General features: G+C 47.8%; 4 protein-coding genes across 4 annotated transcripts; 3 read left to right on the forward strand and 1 right to left on the reverse strand.

Annotated features, from left to right (window-relative positions):
* Positions 1 to 801: 801 nt before the first annotated feature.
* LOZ57_005082 (uncharacterized protein) lies at positions 802 to 2,756 on the forward strand (the record flags this gene model as incomplete). Its single annotated transcript, XM_049254115.1, has 3 exons — positions 802 to 838; positions 1,012 to 1,120; positions 1,172 to 2,756. The coding sequence occupies 3 exons, from the start codon at positions 802 to 804 to the stop codon at positions 2,754 to 2,756; spliced, it is 1,731 nt and encodes a 576-aa protein (XP_049106962.1).
* Positions 2,757 to 3,877: 1,121 nt separating this feature from the next.
* On the forward strand, positions 3,878 to 4,723 carry LOZ57_005083 (uncharacterized protein; the record flags this gene model as incomplete). The annotated part of the gene is made up of 2 exons (XM_049254116.1): positions 3,878 to 4,054; positions 4,115 to 4,723. 2 exons carry the CDS (start codon positions 3,878 to 3,880, stop codon positions 4,721 to 4,723), a joined length of 786 nt encoding a protein of 261 aa, XP_049106963.1.
* A 445-nt stretch (positions 4,724 to 5,168) lies between these two features.
* Positions 5,169 to 6,036, reverse strand: LOZ57_005084 (uncharacterized protein; the record flags this gene model as incomplete). The annotated part of the gene is made up of 2 exons (XM_049254117.1): positions 5,169 to 5,626; positions 5,685 to 6,036. 2 exons carry the CDS (start codon positions 6,034 to 6,036, stop codon positions 5,169 to 5,171), a joined length of 810 nt encoding a protein of 269 aa, XP_049106964.1.
* Positions 6,037 to 10,210: 4,174 nt separating this feature from the next.
* LOZ57_005085 (uncharacterized protein) lies at positions 10,211 to 14,702 on the forward strand (the record flags this gene model as incomplete). The annotated part of the gene is made up of 2 exons (XM_049254118.1): positions 10,211 to 12,704; positions 12,757 to 14,702. 2 exons carry the CDS (start codon positions 10,211 to 10,213, stop codon positions 14,700 to 14,702), a joined length of 4,440 nt encoding a protein of 1,479 aa, XP_049106965.1.
* Positions 14,703 to 15,471: the final 769 nt, after the last annotated feature.

The raw sequence follows: 15,471 nt of genomic DNA on the forward strand, positions 1-15,471 counted from the left end.
CCAACTCGCCTGCTTTGAGAAAACGGGTTAAAAAAAGATCCTCACTAAGACCACTCTCCCCTCTGACCGGTTAAGACGGATGAAGGCCAGCACAGCGCGAAGCTCCACGCTTTCCAGGGTAGGGAGAAGGATCTGCAGGCTTACAGCTACTGCGATGTTTCCAAACAGGTGTCATAGTAGTCTCATCTCATCAATCTATACGGAGTACCAATGGGTATTCGGCCTGTCCCAAACAGCCATGTCAAATTCTCACAGTTCAGATCATACAACAGAATAAGTATTCATGTACTCCGTATGTAGAGCCGGTTATCAACGACGGCTTGCCTCCATGCTAGTGGAAGGATTCGCATTATCATTTATCCGATGATTCCAGATATCACATGACCGCGCCCTTTTGTCGTTTGTCGTGCCGATTCAGCCGGCCAGACCAGCATTTTGAAGCCAAACGTCTTCGCCGCAGGAACGATGGCGAGCTTGGCTTTGGCGAGACGCACCTCCGACGCTCGGATTCTCGGGTTTCAATATGTGCTGGGCCTCCGTCTCTCGGTTGAAAATTTGTTGCCCTCCCCCTTCTCGTTCAATGCGGTTGGTGTGGAAGATTGTTTCTTGCCGTTGCTGTACGGCTCATGATTGCCGGCGCCGATGTCTGAAAATTAAGCATGCTGTGGTGCCCAAAAATCCATGAAACCCGGGAGCCCCGCAGCTAGCACGTCCCTTACCCACATAGTGCAGAGGTTCCAGCCCGCGGGTCATATTAAACCGAGACGCGGGCTCAGAACTGGGCTGCAAAATGACTGGAATATGAAAGTCAAAAAAGAGTCCGCTCACCGACTGGAAGGTAATTATATTCTTGTCATATTTCCTCTCTTTTTTTCTATCCTTCTCTGCAATAACAGGTGATACATGAAAACGCACTTTTTCTTTCTGCCCTTTATAATCACCGAGTCTACCCCGTTGATGAATCTACCTCGGGAAAAGGTATCGCCCCAACATTTTTGTCTTGGTTTTCAGCCGAGAATTACGATTCCAAAGATTTTGCAGGGTCGTTTAGTTATTTTAGAACAGCCATAGATAAGTCCTTGGGCTATCGTGTTGAATTTCTTTCATGTTCTATTCAAGGGTAAGTAGTATGATGCTCGATAGCATATATATCGATCTAATCACTGCTTAGGTACCACAACAGCAGCCCTGGAAACGTTACACTTCACCCGGAAGTGCAGCAATACCCCAAGAAGGAATCCTCCACTCAGAGATTAAAGAAAGTCTTCATCACTTTATTAGCAATGACGAGCAAACCACTTGAGTCAACCTCGGAAGACACTATCTCTTCGATACATCTTGAAAAACCACTGGATAACACTGGTCACCTTGTTCACGATGACTCGAACTCGCCAACATATGAAAGAAAAAAAGAATCGTCAAGTGAATTCGACGATATTGAAGAGCATCCTCGATATTCACTCACCCGTGAGCCCACCAATCCAATTGAGAAAGAAAACGTAATTACCAGAACACTTTCTGTTGTACGAACAAAAGATTCCGGGAGAGATCCAGGCCCCCCGCCTGATGGAGGATTTCACGCCTGGTTACAAGCTATCCTAGCACATGCGGCCATCTTTAACACATGGGGCTTTGTTAATAGCTTTGGAATGTTTCAAGACTACTACACAGAGACCCTTAAACGTTCACCTTCAGATATATCCTGGGTTGGGAGCGTTCAGATCTTCTTGCTTTTTGGTATTGGAACATTTTCCGGCCGCGCCACGGACGCCGGGTTTTTCAAGGCAGTGTGGAGCCTTGGTGCTGTCACTATTATGTTCGCCGTCTTTATGACCTCTCTTTGCAAGACGTATTTGCAATTATTCCTTGCCCAGGGACTTTGCTTAGGCATAGGGAGCGGATTGATCTTCTGCCCCACCGTTGCTTTGGTGTCCACATACTTTTCATCTCGACGATCGATTGCCATCGCTATTTCTGCATGTGGTTCGGCCACTGGAGGAATAATTTTCCCTATCATTGTACAGCAACTCCTTCCTCGCATTGGCTACCCATGGACGATGCGCGTTCTTGGACTAGTTACAGTTATCACTCTTGCCCCTGGTTTCATATTCTTTCGCACACGCATCCCACCCCGTCGTAGCGGTCCATTTTTTGAGTGGCCAGCATTTAAAGAACCTTCATATTCCCTATACGCCATTGGTATGTTTCTCAACTTCTGGGCCTTGTATATTGGCTTCTTTTACATAAACAGTTTTGGTCGCAACGCAATTGGACTATCTCAAAGCGAAGGCCTTACCATCCTGATGATTATGAATGCTCTCGGCACAGTTGGCCGGATGATCCCCAGCTTCTTAGCAGACTACTTTATCGGTCCTATGAATGCACTCATCCCTTTCACATTTGCATCCTCCATAGTCCTATTCGCCTGGAGTGGCGTAAAATCGTCCCCCACCTTATATGCCTTTTCCGCTCTCTATGGCTTCTTTGGTGCCGGTATGCAAGCTCTATTTCCTGCGGTGGCTACCAGTTTGTCAACAGATATGAAGAAGACCGGAGTGAGGTTTGGAATGATTTTAAGTATTGTTAGCGTTGCATCCTTGACGGGCCCCCCTATTGCTGGCGCCTTAATTGAAAAGGGGAACGGCTCGTATCTGTATATGCAGTTGTTTGCCGGCTTGTCCATGCTTCTTGGAACAGGTGTTCTAATACTGGCTCGTTTTGCTCTAACAGGCCCGAAACTAAAAGCAAAAGTCTAATGTGTTTTGTATATTGCCCTCTTGAGGCTTATAGAGCCTTTGATGAATTGAATAAGGTGCAAGTTTTGGCTTTGCCAAACGTAGGCATTGGCACATGAAAACTGTTTCCTAACCTTCTAATACATCATTAAGGTATAGTAGTTACCTACCGACCATTCAGGCGGAATATAGTATTTCATTGAATATATCATCTAGTCCGAAAATTTCTCAACGAGGGGGGATACTTTTCAAAGAGTGAAAAAACAATATCCCCTTTGCGACTAGCCCTAACCCTGGTATTACAAGATATGAACTGAGAGTTCAGGAGAATTCCACACCCAAAAGGGTCATTCCTAAGATGAGGGCTAACAGCAAGAGCACCACACAACCATCTAGACGCATGCAGCACTGGGTGTCTTTGTGGAGAGAGAGCAGTCACTAGAAGAAGGCATGCTTAGAGTTCCATATCATCCAGGAAGATATTAAGTCAAGCATAATAATATGTTTCTGTAAACAATGTAAGGGACACCATCTTTGGGGTATGATAACAAGACGCACGCCACAAAGGCGGATTGATGGTGTGTATGATGAGAATGAAGGCATAAGGTGGCGCAAGTCGCCATCCTCTTTCAATAATAACTCCATCTCTGCAGGATGACGCCTTGAGCAGGACCAGGCATTGATATCAAGAAAGCTGGACCGAGTAGCCCACACAGATGGTTGTTAAGCTGCGTCGAAGAAAGCTGCTGCGATGCTTTGAAAAGCGACAGCCTTAAGTGGTTAGACAGTGCAAACAGTGCCAACACCAAACAGAACAAACAGACACAGGGTTCCGCCGCCAAGCAACGCCGCTGCAGCTCCAAACGAGTCACTCATTCTCTCCCCTCTTTTTTTCCCCGCCATTCAGCGTCCGGTTCGTTTTATTCAGGTCGTAGACTATGTGCTGATTCTGCTATTTGTACTTTTGGACATCCCAGCCTTAAAGGACCGCATAAGCTAGTTTTTCTTGAGCTAAACCTTGTTGCACGTGCCCCGCTTGTGACCTACGATTGCCTGCCCCTCGTCGACTGGCTATTTTGTTGGTACTCTACTGCAGACCCTCAGGGTAGACTTTTGGATACAAAGACCTACTCTTGCTAATCATGGCTCCCCGTGGGCGTGGAGGAAAATTTGGGAAGCCCTCCCGTGGTGGTATTACACACCGAATGCTTGATATGACTCCCGCTGACAGCCTCTTCCAAAACATTGTAGGCGGAAAGCATTTTAGTCGTGACCTTCAGCCCTTAGACAAAGATGGAAACCCTATCGGAATGTGGAAGGTTCGTACCTTATCTCTTAAGTGGTCTTTATAATGCGTTTCTAAACCTGTTTATCCGCAGGATCCGGCCGAAAAACATGACTCTTCTGAGGAAGAAGAGGATGAATCTGAAGAAGAATCTGAGGAGGACGAAGCAACGTCATCTAAAGCAACAGAAGAAATGAGCCGTGAGCAACGCAAAGCCGCGGCAAAAGCACGAAAAGAAGCCGCTATTGCCAAGAAGAATCAAATAGCAGCAGCCCCAGGAGACCTGCCACCTTCCGATAGTGAAACTGAATCTGATGAAGATATGCCGGCAAATCCAAATCACACCGCCAAATCGCGCTCCCAAGCTGCGGCAGCTCCGAACGGAACACCAGTACCTAAGCCCACGGGCGAACTTTCTCGTCGTGAGCGCGAGGCAATTGAAGCGCAACAAGCCCGGGAACGATACATGAAACTTCATGCAGAAGGAAAAACAGAACAGGCTCGTGCTGACTTGGCACGTCTGGCACTTATTAAGGAGCGGCGCGAAGCGGAGAAGGCCCGTAAGGAAGCAGAAAAGGAAGAGCGTGAGGAACGCGAGCGTGAAAAGGTGGAGCAAAAAGAGAGGGAAGCGAAGCTGCGTGCAGCAGCAATGGGTCCTGCTGCGAAAGGTAAGGGTGGTAAGAAAACTACAGGACGGAAATAACCTATAGCGCTGGTTTTCCCAGAGATGGTTGTTTATTTCCTTTACGATGCGACGAAAATTTCAAATGACAATGGTGCTGCTAGGTTCAATTCCGTTTTGTCTACCTTTCTTCGGTTCAGCAGATTCAGCTCTTGCTTCTTCGCTTGGCTGGGGGTAGACGTCATTGCATATTTAGAGGCGAAGATATTTGCCTATGGCATAGAGACAATGTCTTTGAATGGTAGTGATATTTATTTGAAGATTTACAACTATTTACAAGTAGATTTGCTATTTCTTGCCCTATGCCCCTCGGCAGCCCCGTAGCATGCAGCAGACAAATAAAGCCATTTCAGAGTTGGGATGTTGTGTGGTAAGGCCAGCTTTTAAGGGACTTATCTAACAAACACTATTCTCCAGTAGTTATATATATATATATATATATATATATAGCCACCTCTTTCGTACTCTATCCATAGTGACCGACGATGCCCCGTAATGCATCCGCAAACAAGAGTTTTGCGTACACCTGATGGAACCAGTTCAGATATTTAATAGCGGCGCGTGAATCATCCCTATCAATAGGATTACATGTGAACTGGGCTAAGCTAAAGGTTATTGTCTGTCCATCCTTTTTAAGGGACGCATCTGAAGAAGGGCGAAGATCTTGCTGGTGATGTACGGAGAACCGATGACATCCCCCAAAGCGACCGCTACCAAAACCAATATCAATATATGAATAAGGAGCCTTGGGTGAGTTGCTATCAGCTATAGGAGTCGAGGTGGGGAGAATATGGAAGTCGATCACTTGGAATGCGCCGTACAACTTAGACTTGAGGGGAAGTAGTCTGTCTTGGGGGATATCGGAGGGCTTTTGAACGGATATTGCATCTATAACTTCGGCTTTTCCTGCAGAGTCTTTAAGACCTGGTTTTGATGGGATCAGGACACTGCTTCAAAGTCATGAAGACTTGCAGAACAATACCTTCGAGTTGCACGGATAGCGCTTTTATAGCACCTGTTCCGAGAATCAATCGCTCTGGTGTAAAAATTCGCCCCCCAAAAAATCCTCGCGTGAACCTTGCCAGGAGTTCTTCATCCCCAAACTGAAAAAGTGGTTTTGACGTAGTGTTTCCCAAAGGGGAGGCACTTCGAACGAGCGTATCACTAGGAAGTGCGGCTGTGTAGCAGTCTTCGAGGATACGATGCCCGCGCGGGTTGACAATGCGCTCGGAGAGGCTGGAGCGGAACGTTGTTATTGGTGTCTGGTGGTAACGCAGACATCGTAGGAAAGAAAAGAATGTAGAGGGCGTGGAAGTAGGTGACGGGTCTGCCATTTCTCAGGATGCTGTAAACAGACGAGGAAAGGTGTAGCTATAGGTAAAATGCCGGTCATCTTTTGCAGGATGCTGAGATTGTCAGGTTTATATTCTCAACTACGAGCTGCATCTAGATTCGTCATTGCTCACTGGAACAAGAGCCGGCTCTGTGTCTAGCCTTTCACAAGTCGCGACGCAGTTTGCGCTTGTCGTGAAGGCGAGTTCGCCCGGCTCGGAAAATGCCGGAGGCACCGAGGCCTCTACTTAATTTGAAATAAGACAATGGGCTGCGTACGGCCGTATGCGAGAATCATGTTGCCATGAGATTTATTCAAGAGGTTGGTTTCTCGTATCGAAACTCAGCACTGAAAAGCCAAGTCCTCTGGACTGCTGTGGCCCATCGGACCGAAAGTACTCTGTCCGGAGTACAGATTGAAGTTTTATCGTTTCGAGCTCCTGCTTTTCGTTGTGGCATCTTTCGGGGGGCTGAAGAGTCTCAAGACCTATTCGCCTCAATCAGATTTTTGCAGATGAGGTTTGAGAAGGACATAGAGTGCTCACGAGAAGCCAAACAAAGGGATGAAATATGCCAAGATCACCTATAGTCTACAGTAAAGACCTTTTTTTCAATGCATATGTCGTACAGTGCAATTATTGAAATACAAACCCGACCCGCTAAGAGAACGATAACATATCAAACCAAGAAAAACATGCCTATACATGATGAAGAAAGCCTCTGGGGCAGAATTAAAAAGGAGCTTGCAGGGCCTCAACTATGGTATGAAGTGCCAAATGCCAAAAATCCCGCTCTCGAGGAAGCGGGTTTTTTAAAAGGCGGTAGATATTTTTAAACGCCCCAGAATAAACCAGCTACCGCACCTCCCTGGCCAACAACTCCCCATCCAATGATGAGACTCACTAGCCAGAGAATAGCAAGAACAAGGATGGGCAAGAGTAAGAGCTCCGTGTGATGGAGAAATGGCAAAGCACTATATCCAAGGAACGTGATATATATATAATATGTAAGTGCGGACAAGTAAAGTGTATTTCCGAGGAACGTCGCAAGGAAACTCGGAGAGGAGTCGGATTTTCGAGTAAGTAAGGGAAGGAGGAGGAACTGGATCACGTATAGATGAATATAGAGCGGAAAGAACGCGCGATTAGAGACCTATTACTGTCAGCATCTACCGCCCCTAGAGTTCTAATGGAGGATATACATCGAAACAATAGCCAAACTCAATCTGCTCCTTCTCTCCTGGCTGTGCAAAAAGACCTTGCGCGGCTCCTCGACGCCGTACTCGACCTAAGCTCGATCTCATTCCTTGCCATTCACCAATAGTGGAAGCGGGTCCATTGGGACCAAATATTCTGCCGACAGAAAAATACGCTATTGTGGAAATGAGGAGAGAGCCGCCGATAAAATGAAAAAGTATGAAGCTAGAACAAAGGCGAACTATGGGGCCGAAGCCGGGTCGATATGCGAGTCCCCAGGCGAGGGCAGTAAGGAGAAGAAAAAAGGATAGGAGGTAAGTGAATGAGGGATCTGGTCGGTGCCATGTATTTTTCGTTTCTAATCAACATAATCAGGCTACGGGGAGAATCGTAAGTAGCAAGGGGAAAACAAACGTTTCTATATTACGAAAAGTTCAGGTCAGAATTGCCATAAAGCAAGAAATAGAGGTAAGAAGACGAACATGATAATACATGGACTTAAACACTTTCTTGGGTGCAATCAGGAGCGAGGTCATCTCCCAAATGGCCATTTCGAAGTCCATCTGGGGGAATTTGAACAGCCTATCCAGGGAAGGTGAGCCAATATTATTCTGCAAATACTAATGGGTCGTGGATTGCATACCTTCGGAAGAATCTTGGTAAACGTAATGAATTGCGGCTCGACGAAGCCGTCCCTCCAGCGTTGGACGGGCCGCCATTTTGACGTGGAACGGAAATATGGGGGTTCATGGCCCCTCGCCCTGACGGTATGGTCAATGTAGCTGTATGAAGAGCATTCGAGCTTCGGGTCTTCGCCGGGGTTCCTTTAGCGTAAATTGGGATGTTGCGAGACTGGGGTGATTTCAACACTTCAAGGTCAGCAGTTGTTGATGCCAGGTATGACGCTGGTATCGGGCCGGCCAATTATATCATCAGGTTTGATCTTCCATAATCACGTGATTTCGGGATGCGTATATTTATTTATCCGATGCTGGACTTAAACGGCCGGAGATAAAAGTGGTGCTTCCCCGCAAAAATATTTGTTCCTTTTTTGTTCGAGAGCTTTTGGAGGCCAACGTACGGAGAACTCCGTAGATATTTAATTGTTCTCTGGGTGCTTCATCACATGCATAATCAGCCCTAGTAGTAAACCCAGCTATGGATGCATTGTCTGGTCGATGTGCTCTATCGGCGCATTTCTGAGGTTGCTGGCCAACAGATCTACGTGGCAGGCTCCACGGTGTCCAATTCTCAGCAGACGATGGAATTTTGCTGTGGTATGCAAGGAGCGCATGCTTCTTTCCCGGCTCTTGTTTTGCTTCATGTCCGGTGTGGCCGGTGAATCGCCAATCTTTTCTAAAGCGCGGCGTCTCCAAGAGACCTGCCACTACTGCATCTCTATTATCGAGATACTACATAGAAGCTTCGAGATACTCCGTACACTTATGCTCACGTTCTCAAGCTAGACCATGCCCACTTCCAAGTTCGAACGTTCGCTTTTCCAGTACCCACAGCGCCATTTTTTTTTTCAAAGTGCCGGTAGCACATATTGATACGGAGCGCTCCGTACCGATCGTTGAGTGACAGAGGCGCGGCCTGGTTAACGGGTGAGTTAAGGTTAATTACCCGCAGCCAAAGGCAATGCCCAATTCCAAACAAAAGGGGAGGGGGACAACAGCATTAGTCTATGAGAACAAGTTGTTCGCCAGTGTCCCAGAGCGCTAAGGAGAGCTTTGTCAGCCCAGAATTCCCGTGGTATTTCACCCATAGGATGCGTCTTTCGATATCAGCACCAGATCTGCCGCCAGTAATAATAATGGATACGAGCTGGACGATCGTACACGTGGACAAGACTAAGCTGAAATAGGTATAGCTCGTCTAAGGTGGACACCAGCGACGCGAACCGCGGGCCACGATTGGTGGCATGGGCCCGCATGCAAAGCTGCGATACGGGCTGCAATACAAACACCCCCTGATTCACTGGCCGAACCGCCAAGCAACGGCGCTTCCCGTGACCGGCCAGCGAAAAGTCGCTCGACATCGCGCCTCGTCGTTCGTGATGGTTTCGATCGACTCTTCACTCCCCCGGCTCAGCTCAGGCCGCGCCGCGACTGTTTCACTGCAACCCAACCCGCGCCTTACGCAGCAGCCTGTCCGCAGCCGTTTTACGATTCTCTGGGCTAAGACACCATGATCTAACGCCCGGGGTGCCGGACTTTCTTCCTTTCTCAAACTCGAGAGTACGGAGTAAACTAGCGCACGTCCGACCGGGGGGGCTGTGCCCTTCGATTGTTTCTCGCCCAGTATCGTCTTTGACCCATCTTATGACTTAGGTACTTCTTCGCGTTTAGCCCTACGTTCTGGCCGCCTTTTCCTCGCTCAGTGTTCCAGCAACAGGCCACCAGGGTGTGGTGTCGCCTCAATATTCAGCCTACTGATCATCAACCAGGCCCAGTCTTCCCGCTCCTTTTTCCCTGTTTCTTATTTTGGCGCTTCTTATCAATCGAGTCGGTAAGTTTAGGGCGTTGATATTGTCTGAACCCTGTGATATCCAAGGTTTGTTCCTTGCATCGCTCCCGCCATCAAATCCTACCTGGACCATTTTTAATTCCTTTTCTCTTTTTTTTGGCTTTACGCAGGGACAGCTCCTCATCTGTCCGTCCGGTCACTACCTACTACGGAGTACTGTCGTCGATTCCTTCGCCCACTTCTTCGCTCTCTGGCCTTGCGAGCCGTACTCTATACTCCACCCCATCCAAGTTTCGCCTTGCGCCTTTTGACCCTTGCGTGATCCTATAGCGTTTGGTTGCACGTAGCTTTGTTCCAGCCCTTTCCCTTTTTTTAGACCATACTCTGACAATTGTCCAGTCGGCCAATGGCAGTTCCCCCTAAAGTACCATCGCTGCTCATGATCCCTTGAGTCTCCGCCGCACGCTTTCTGCTATCGTAGGACACGGGACGTTCGTTTTTTCCACTTGATATGTCTGGGTACCGGGTGCCGCCCAAAGCCCCTTGGCAGCATGACCAGTATCATACCAGTTCGCCGCCACGCACTCCTCCACGCAGCGCCAATAAGAATAGCCACATGCCCATTCGGCCCTCCTTCCCTGAGACTTTTCTGGAAGATATCCCCTCTGTTGACAATAACCAGCATGAGGACTCGGCGGATGAAGAGAAGGATCCTCACGACCTTTCGCTGTCCCCACAGCACGTCACCAGAACCTCTGTAGTGGATAACATGCTCCTTTCTCTGGATCAGCTCTCCGAATCTAACTTCAATACTGCGGAGGAGGCCCAAGGCTATAAGGCAGAGGAGCCGGATCCATACACCTTATATTCACGTTATGCAAATGCCAAAATGTCTCGCCATCGTGGCCATACATTCTCTTCGTCGCTTTCTTCAGAGATTGAAGCATTGGATGACAACAGTGTTTATCCCCATCTCTCCAGCCGTGGGCGTCGCAGCAACAGCAGTTCGAATTTCCAGTTTATAGCACGGAAGCCGGATGGTTCTGCTGCTAGTAAAGATAAGTTGAGCAACCGAAGCCGTGTCTTTGAAGCCCAACGAGCCGCCATGGGTGGTCAGCTCACCCGGTATCCTATCAATGGCGGCCGTAGCGAGACTTCGAACCTGGATATCACCCAAATGTTAGCCGGTGGTCGCATTGGTAGAGGGCGCCGCTCTATCAGTTTTGATTATGGAGCAGACAGGCCGTTGAGACAACCACTTGATGCTACCATGCTGGAGTACGATGACTTTAATGCCGCACCCACACCTAATGTTCCTGCCGGACCTCGAAGTCGTTCGCCCGGACTGAGGGACCATTCGCGCCCTCAATTATGTTTAGCGGAATCTTCGCGGACTCCCACCTTGACTCGCAAGAATAGTGCCAAGTCTGCTAAAAGCATGTACACTAAGAAGGGACGCTTCGATACTCTGGGAACTGGTACAGTTAGATCTCGACCTGACGACAACGGCAGGTACTTCAGGGACAACGACTCAGATATTCCTCCCATTCCAACTCGCACTCATGGTCCTGCCCCTAGCCCAGCAATTGGCTTTCAAAAGCCTGTTCATATTTCGCCGCCAGCCGAACCTATCACACCACCCACAGTCAAGGAGCGCTATGGCTTTTTCCGACGAGTTTTTGGCTCCTCGAAATCCTCATCACCGCAATCCGATAAAACTCAGATCTTTTCACGCGACGATGATAACTTCAGCCGGTCTAAAGAGCCACAGAGTGCGCCAAACAGCTCGAAAGGACGCCCTTCGCATAATCAACAGAGTACTCCCATTGTGACTAAAAAGCCTTCTTCCTTTTTCCGACGGCGGAAAAGATCCCCGACAGATCATGTCCCGCTCCCATTGGATCTCCTACCAAATCTGAAACATAGTCATGCAACAGGAGATCTACAGCCAGAGCCAAGTCCAAGCAGTAGCTTACACCAGGCCATGAAACCATACATAGCTGGGCCAACGTCCCCTAGATTTGAAGACTCGACGCCTCGTACCAAATCTGACGCGAATGTGGATTCAGCAGATAACGAACCTGGAACTCACCCACTCAAAGGCAGAAGCATTATTGATGAACCTCTAGCAGCAACTAAACGGGCTTATCCAAGTGGTAGATCACCGCTGTCGAACAATGCCACTATTAAAAAGGTTCAGGCAAGTCCCGAACGGAATTTCGCACGCCTTGATCGTGATGGTTCTTTTCTAGCCAGTAGCACTGGAGACGACAACAGCTACCAACAAAGCTCAGAGGACGTATCTGCGCGTCCTAAGACAAGCCCCAGTCCTCAGACCTCCTCTCGCAATTTCATGCCTCCCAGCAATGGAAACGAGCAGAGTTCAAATATCGCTTCGCGTCCTAACAACCGACTATTTATTGATACTTCTTTAACCCCACCAGAGAAATCTCAGCCCGAAAGTGGCCCGACTTCGAGAGCCGAGCCTAACAAATCCATGCTGTCGGCCAAAGGCGCTCCCGATTCTCCCCCTCTATCGGCATCTACCACCATTTCCCATTACCAGACCGCCTCGAGTACACCTCTCATAAGCCCCGAGGATGAGCCAATTTCGAAGCAGGCCAAGAAAATGTCACCTTCTACGTCACCGATCAAAGAGAGCGCTCACGAAACTCCCTATTCCAATAGTTCTGTAAATACCGCCAGTGACGAAAACCAAGGAACAATAGATCGGCAACACGCGGAGAAGCTTTTTAATGATGCCGATGAACAGCACTCGAAAGAGCAACTTACTGCAACTTGGCTTGGGAATCCACAAAGGGCCGGCCTCAGGAAAGCCTACATGGATTTGTTTGATTGGTCGGATATGACTATCTTGGCAGCACTTCGCAGTCTATGTTCAAAAATGGCTTTAAAGGGCGAAACGCAGCAGGTCGATAGGGTGCTGGATGCATTTTCTGCTCGATGGTGCGAATGCAACCCGAATCACGGATTCAAAGCAACAGGTATGTCGAAAGGCACGCCGTTAGACGAGGATAATGCTAATATTCGTTATAGATGTTGTTCATACAATATGCTATTCGCTTTTACTTTTGAATACTGACCTACACCTCGCGGATATCGAGCAAAAAATGACTCGCACTCAGTTTATCCGGAACACTATGCCTACAATTCAACGAGTTGTCGATGATGCTGCTCCAGACTCATTTGAAATGTCAAAGTTTCAACGCCCTAGAAGTATTTATGATACAGGCCCGTTTCTCGAGCGAAGCTCAACGCCACATACTGAGGGGGATGAAGCTGAGTCGAACGTAGTATCCAATTTGGCGCCCAGACCTCAGGATACAACCACTAAGCTTAACCCAGTAATCAACCTCTCTGCTAGTAATGAAATGCCCATTAGCAGTGCCGGGCAACTTGTACATCTCCCGTTTCGTGGGACCAGAAAGGCGTGGGAACATCAAGTTGAAATGGTTCTCAAAGACTGTTACTATTCCATACAAAAGCGACGCTTGCCACTCCATGGTCAGGTAGAACCCGAAGAACAGCAGCCTACTAATAACTTTTTAACATTTACTGGAAACATGTTACGCAGAACCCCCAGTACCCTTAGCAGAGTTACGGCATCCGACACGCTTCCCCGTGGTCGACCTGCGGACAATCGTCTGTCTACTGCCCGTTGGACGTCCAAGCCTAGATCTAGAGCACGAATGTACCCCTCATCAACTATGGCTTCTAGTCGTACGAGTTTGGACGACCAATCTGTTTGGTCACCCGCCGCCTCTAGTACATGGAGCAAGGTGTCATTAGGAAAGACCCTGACCTCCATGTCGGTCGACTCTTTTGGTTCCGAATATCCGCGTGCTGACTATCAGCAATCCATTGGGTTTGCCAACGCCCTCAGCCATGCCATCATCCGAGAGGATTCTGCAAGCTGCTTCACCGGGATAGATGATCCTAGCCGTGCTGAATCTCTGTTGGAGGACGAAGCTTTAGAACTGTTTGGAGCGCCATGGGCGAAGGAAGGTAGCTTAAAACATAAACATCATCTGGACTCGGTAGACAAACGAGCGAAAGATAGAAACTGGAACGAAACTTTTGGCGTTATTCAGCGAGGCTGGCTGAGATTATTTTCATTCAACTCGACGACAAAATCCATGCGTTTAAAACCGAAGCACAGGCACAACGCTGGTATTGTCGTTGGAGGGGGAAACTGGATGGAGAACGCAGAAGAAACATCGAAATTTTTACTTCGCCATACTATCGCCAGTGCATTACCTCAACCTGGATACTCTAAGTCTCGACCTTTCGTTTGGGCATTGAGTCTGCCCACTGGGGCAGTTCACCTTTTCCAAGTTGGAACCCCAGAAATTGTGAAAGAGTTTGTCTCTACGGCTAATTACTGGAGTGCCCGACTCTCTAAGGAGCCAATGTCTGGCGGAATCAGCAATATTGAATATGGATGGAGCGATGCTGTTGCCAATAGCTCTTTGGCCCAATCTGACGAGTACAAACCTACCAGTGCTTCGGGCCCTCGACCAAGCCTTCAAAGCTCGATACGCAGCTCCATTGATCAGCAAAGTGTTCGCCCGCGACTTCCCGGAGATAGGGTTCATATCGGCGACTGGATGCCCCCACAACAAAGCATGATTGCGTCGATTCTTAATGAAGCAGATCAGCTAGTTGCACTCCGTAAATATGTCAACTACGTCGAAGAGGAACTCAAACGGCATAATGAACTTCGAAGCGCCATGGTCATTGCTTTTTCTCCTCGGCACCCGAATGCTTCGAAAGCACTTGCCAACTGGGAACGCAAATCATCGTACCTCTTGAGGGAGATTGTCAAATTCCGCACCTATATCGATTGTCTGCAAACCGCCCAGACCCAAAAAGAAAAATTTCTCAATGACGCAGCTCGAAACGAAGAACGAGAGCTGGACCAAGACCATCAAGCTCATGCCGCTTCAGGGCTTGAATCAATGCAACCCAATACTTTAAACTAAATTCTCCCCCCTTAATTTTCTTTTTATATATTCCTCTAACCTTGCCAATTTCTCTCGGCGACTTCAAAAGAACATATTTTCTTCATCTGATGCCCTGAATCCTTACAAATTTTTAATATTTCTCTTTATTAAATTATGATCCTAACTTATCCACATATGCTTAGAAATTATTCCTTCTGCCCAGTTTTTCTTTTCCCTTGGACTTTCTCTTCGACACGCACCTGGGCCCCTTTACATCCTTATACCCAATCTTTATTCCCCATAACTAATATCCTTTGGGCAATTTTGACCTTAATTATTTTTAATAAGTCGCACTGTTAGAGAGCAACCCCATTCTTGCTATGCATGTATATACGGTTGAAACGAAGAATGAGAAACGTACACCTAATTACGGAGCATTTGCGCCTTAGGTTTTGTATATGGGCTAAAATGTCGGTACCCGCCTATTGATCCGACTTTAGAGTGGGGTTATTTCCTGGGTATTTCAGATTAAACCAGAACTGTAGAAAAAATAACCTTGTTATTGCTGGAAACATCTTTCTTCTGTTTGTAACTTATAATAGGTGATGCATGAGGTTCTTCCTGGGTGTAAGTAGAGTACATAGAGTTTCAAATGCATGTAAACAAATAACTAAACTAAGTTTAGGTTGGGCATCGGACCATCAGTTGAGTGATATCACCGCCGTATCCCAAAACACATTCGACTGACTGGACAACAACACTTTTTTTTCTTCCAGACATCAAGCTGTTGGGGATTCGCTCCCTTGTT

Source organism: Ophidiomyces ophidiicola (assembly GCF_022830035.1).
Source record: "Ophidiomyces ophidiicola strain CBS 122913 chromosome Unknown scaffold_23, whole genome shotgun sequence".
NCBI classification, from domain to species: domain Eukaryota; kingdom Fungi; phylum Ascomycota; class Eurotiomycetes; order Onygenales; family Onygenaceae; genus Ophidiomyces; species Ophidiomyces ophidiicola.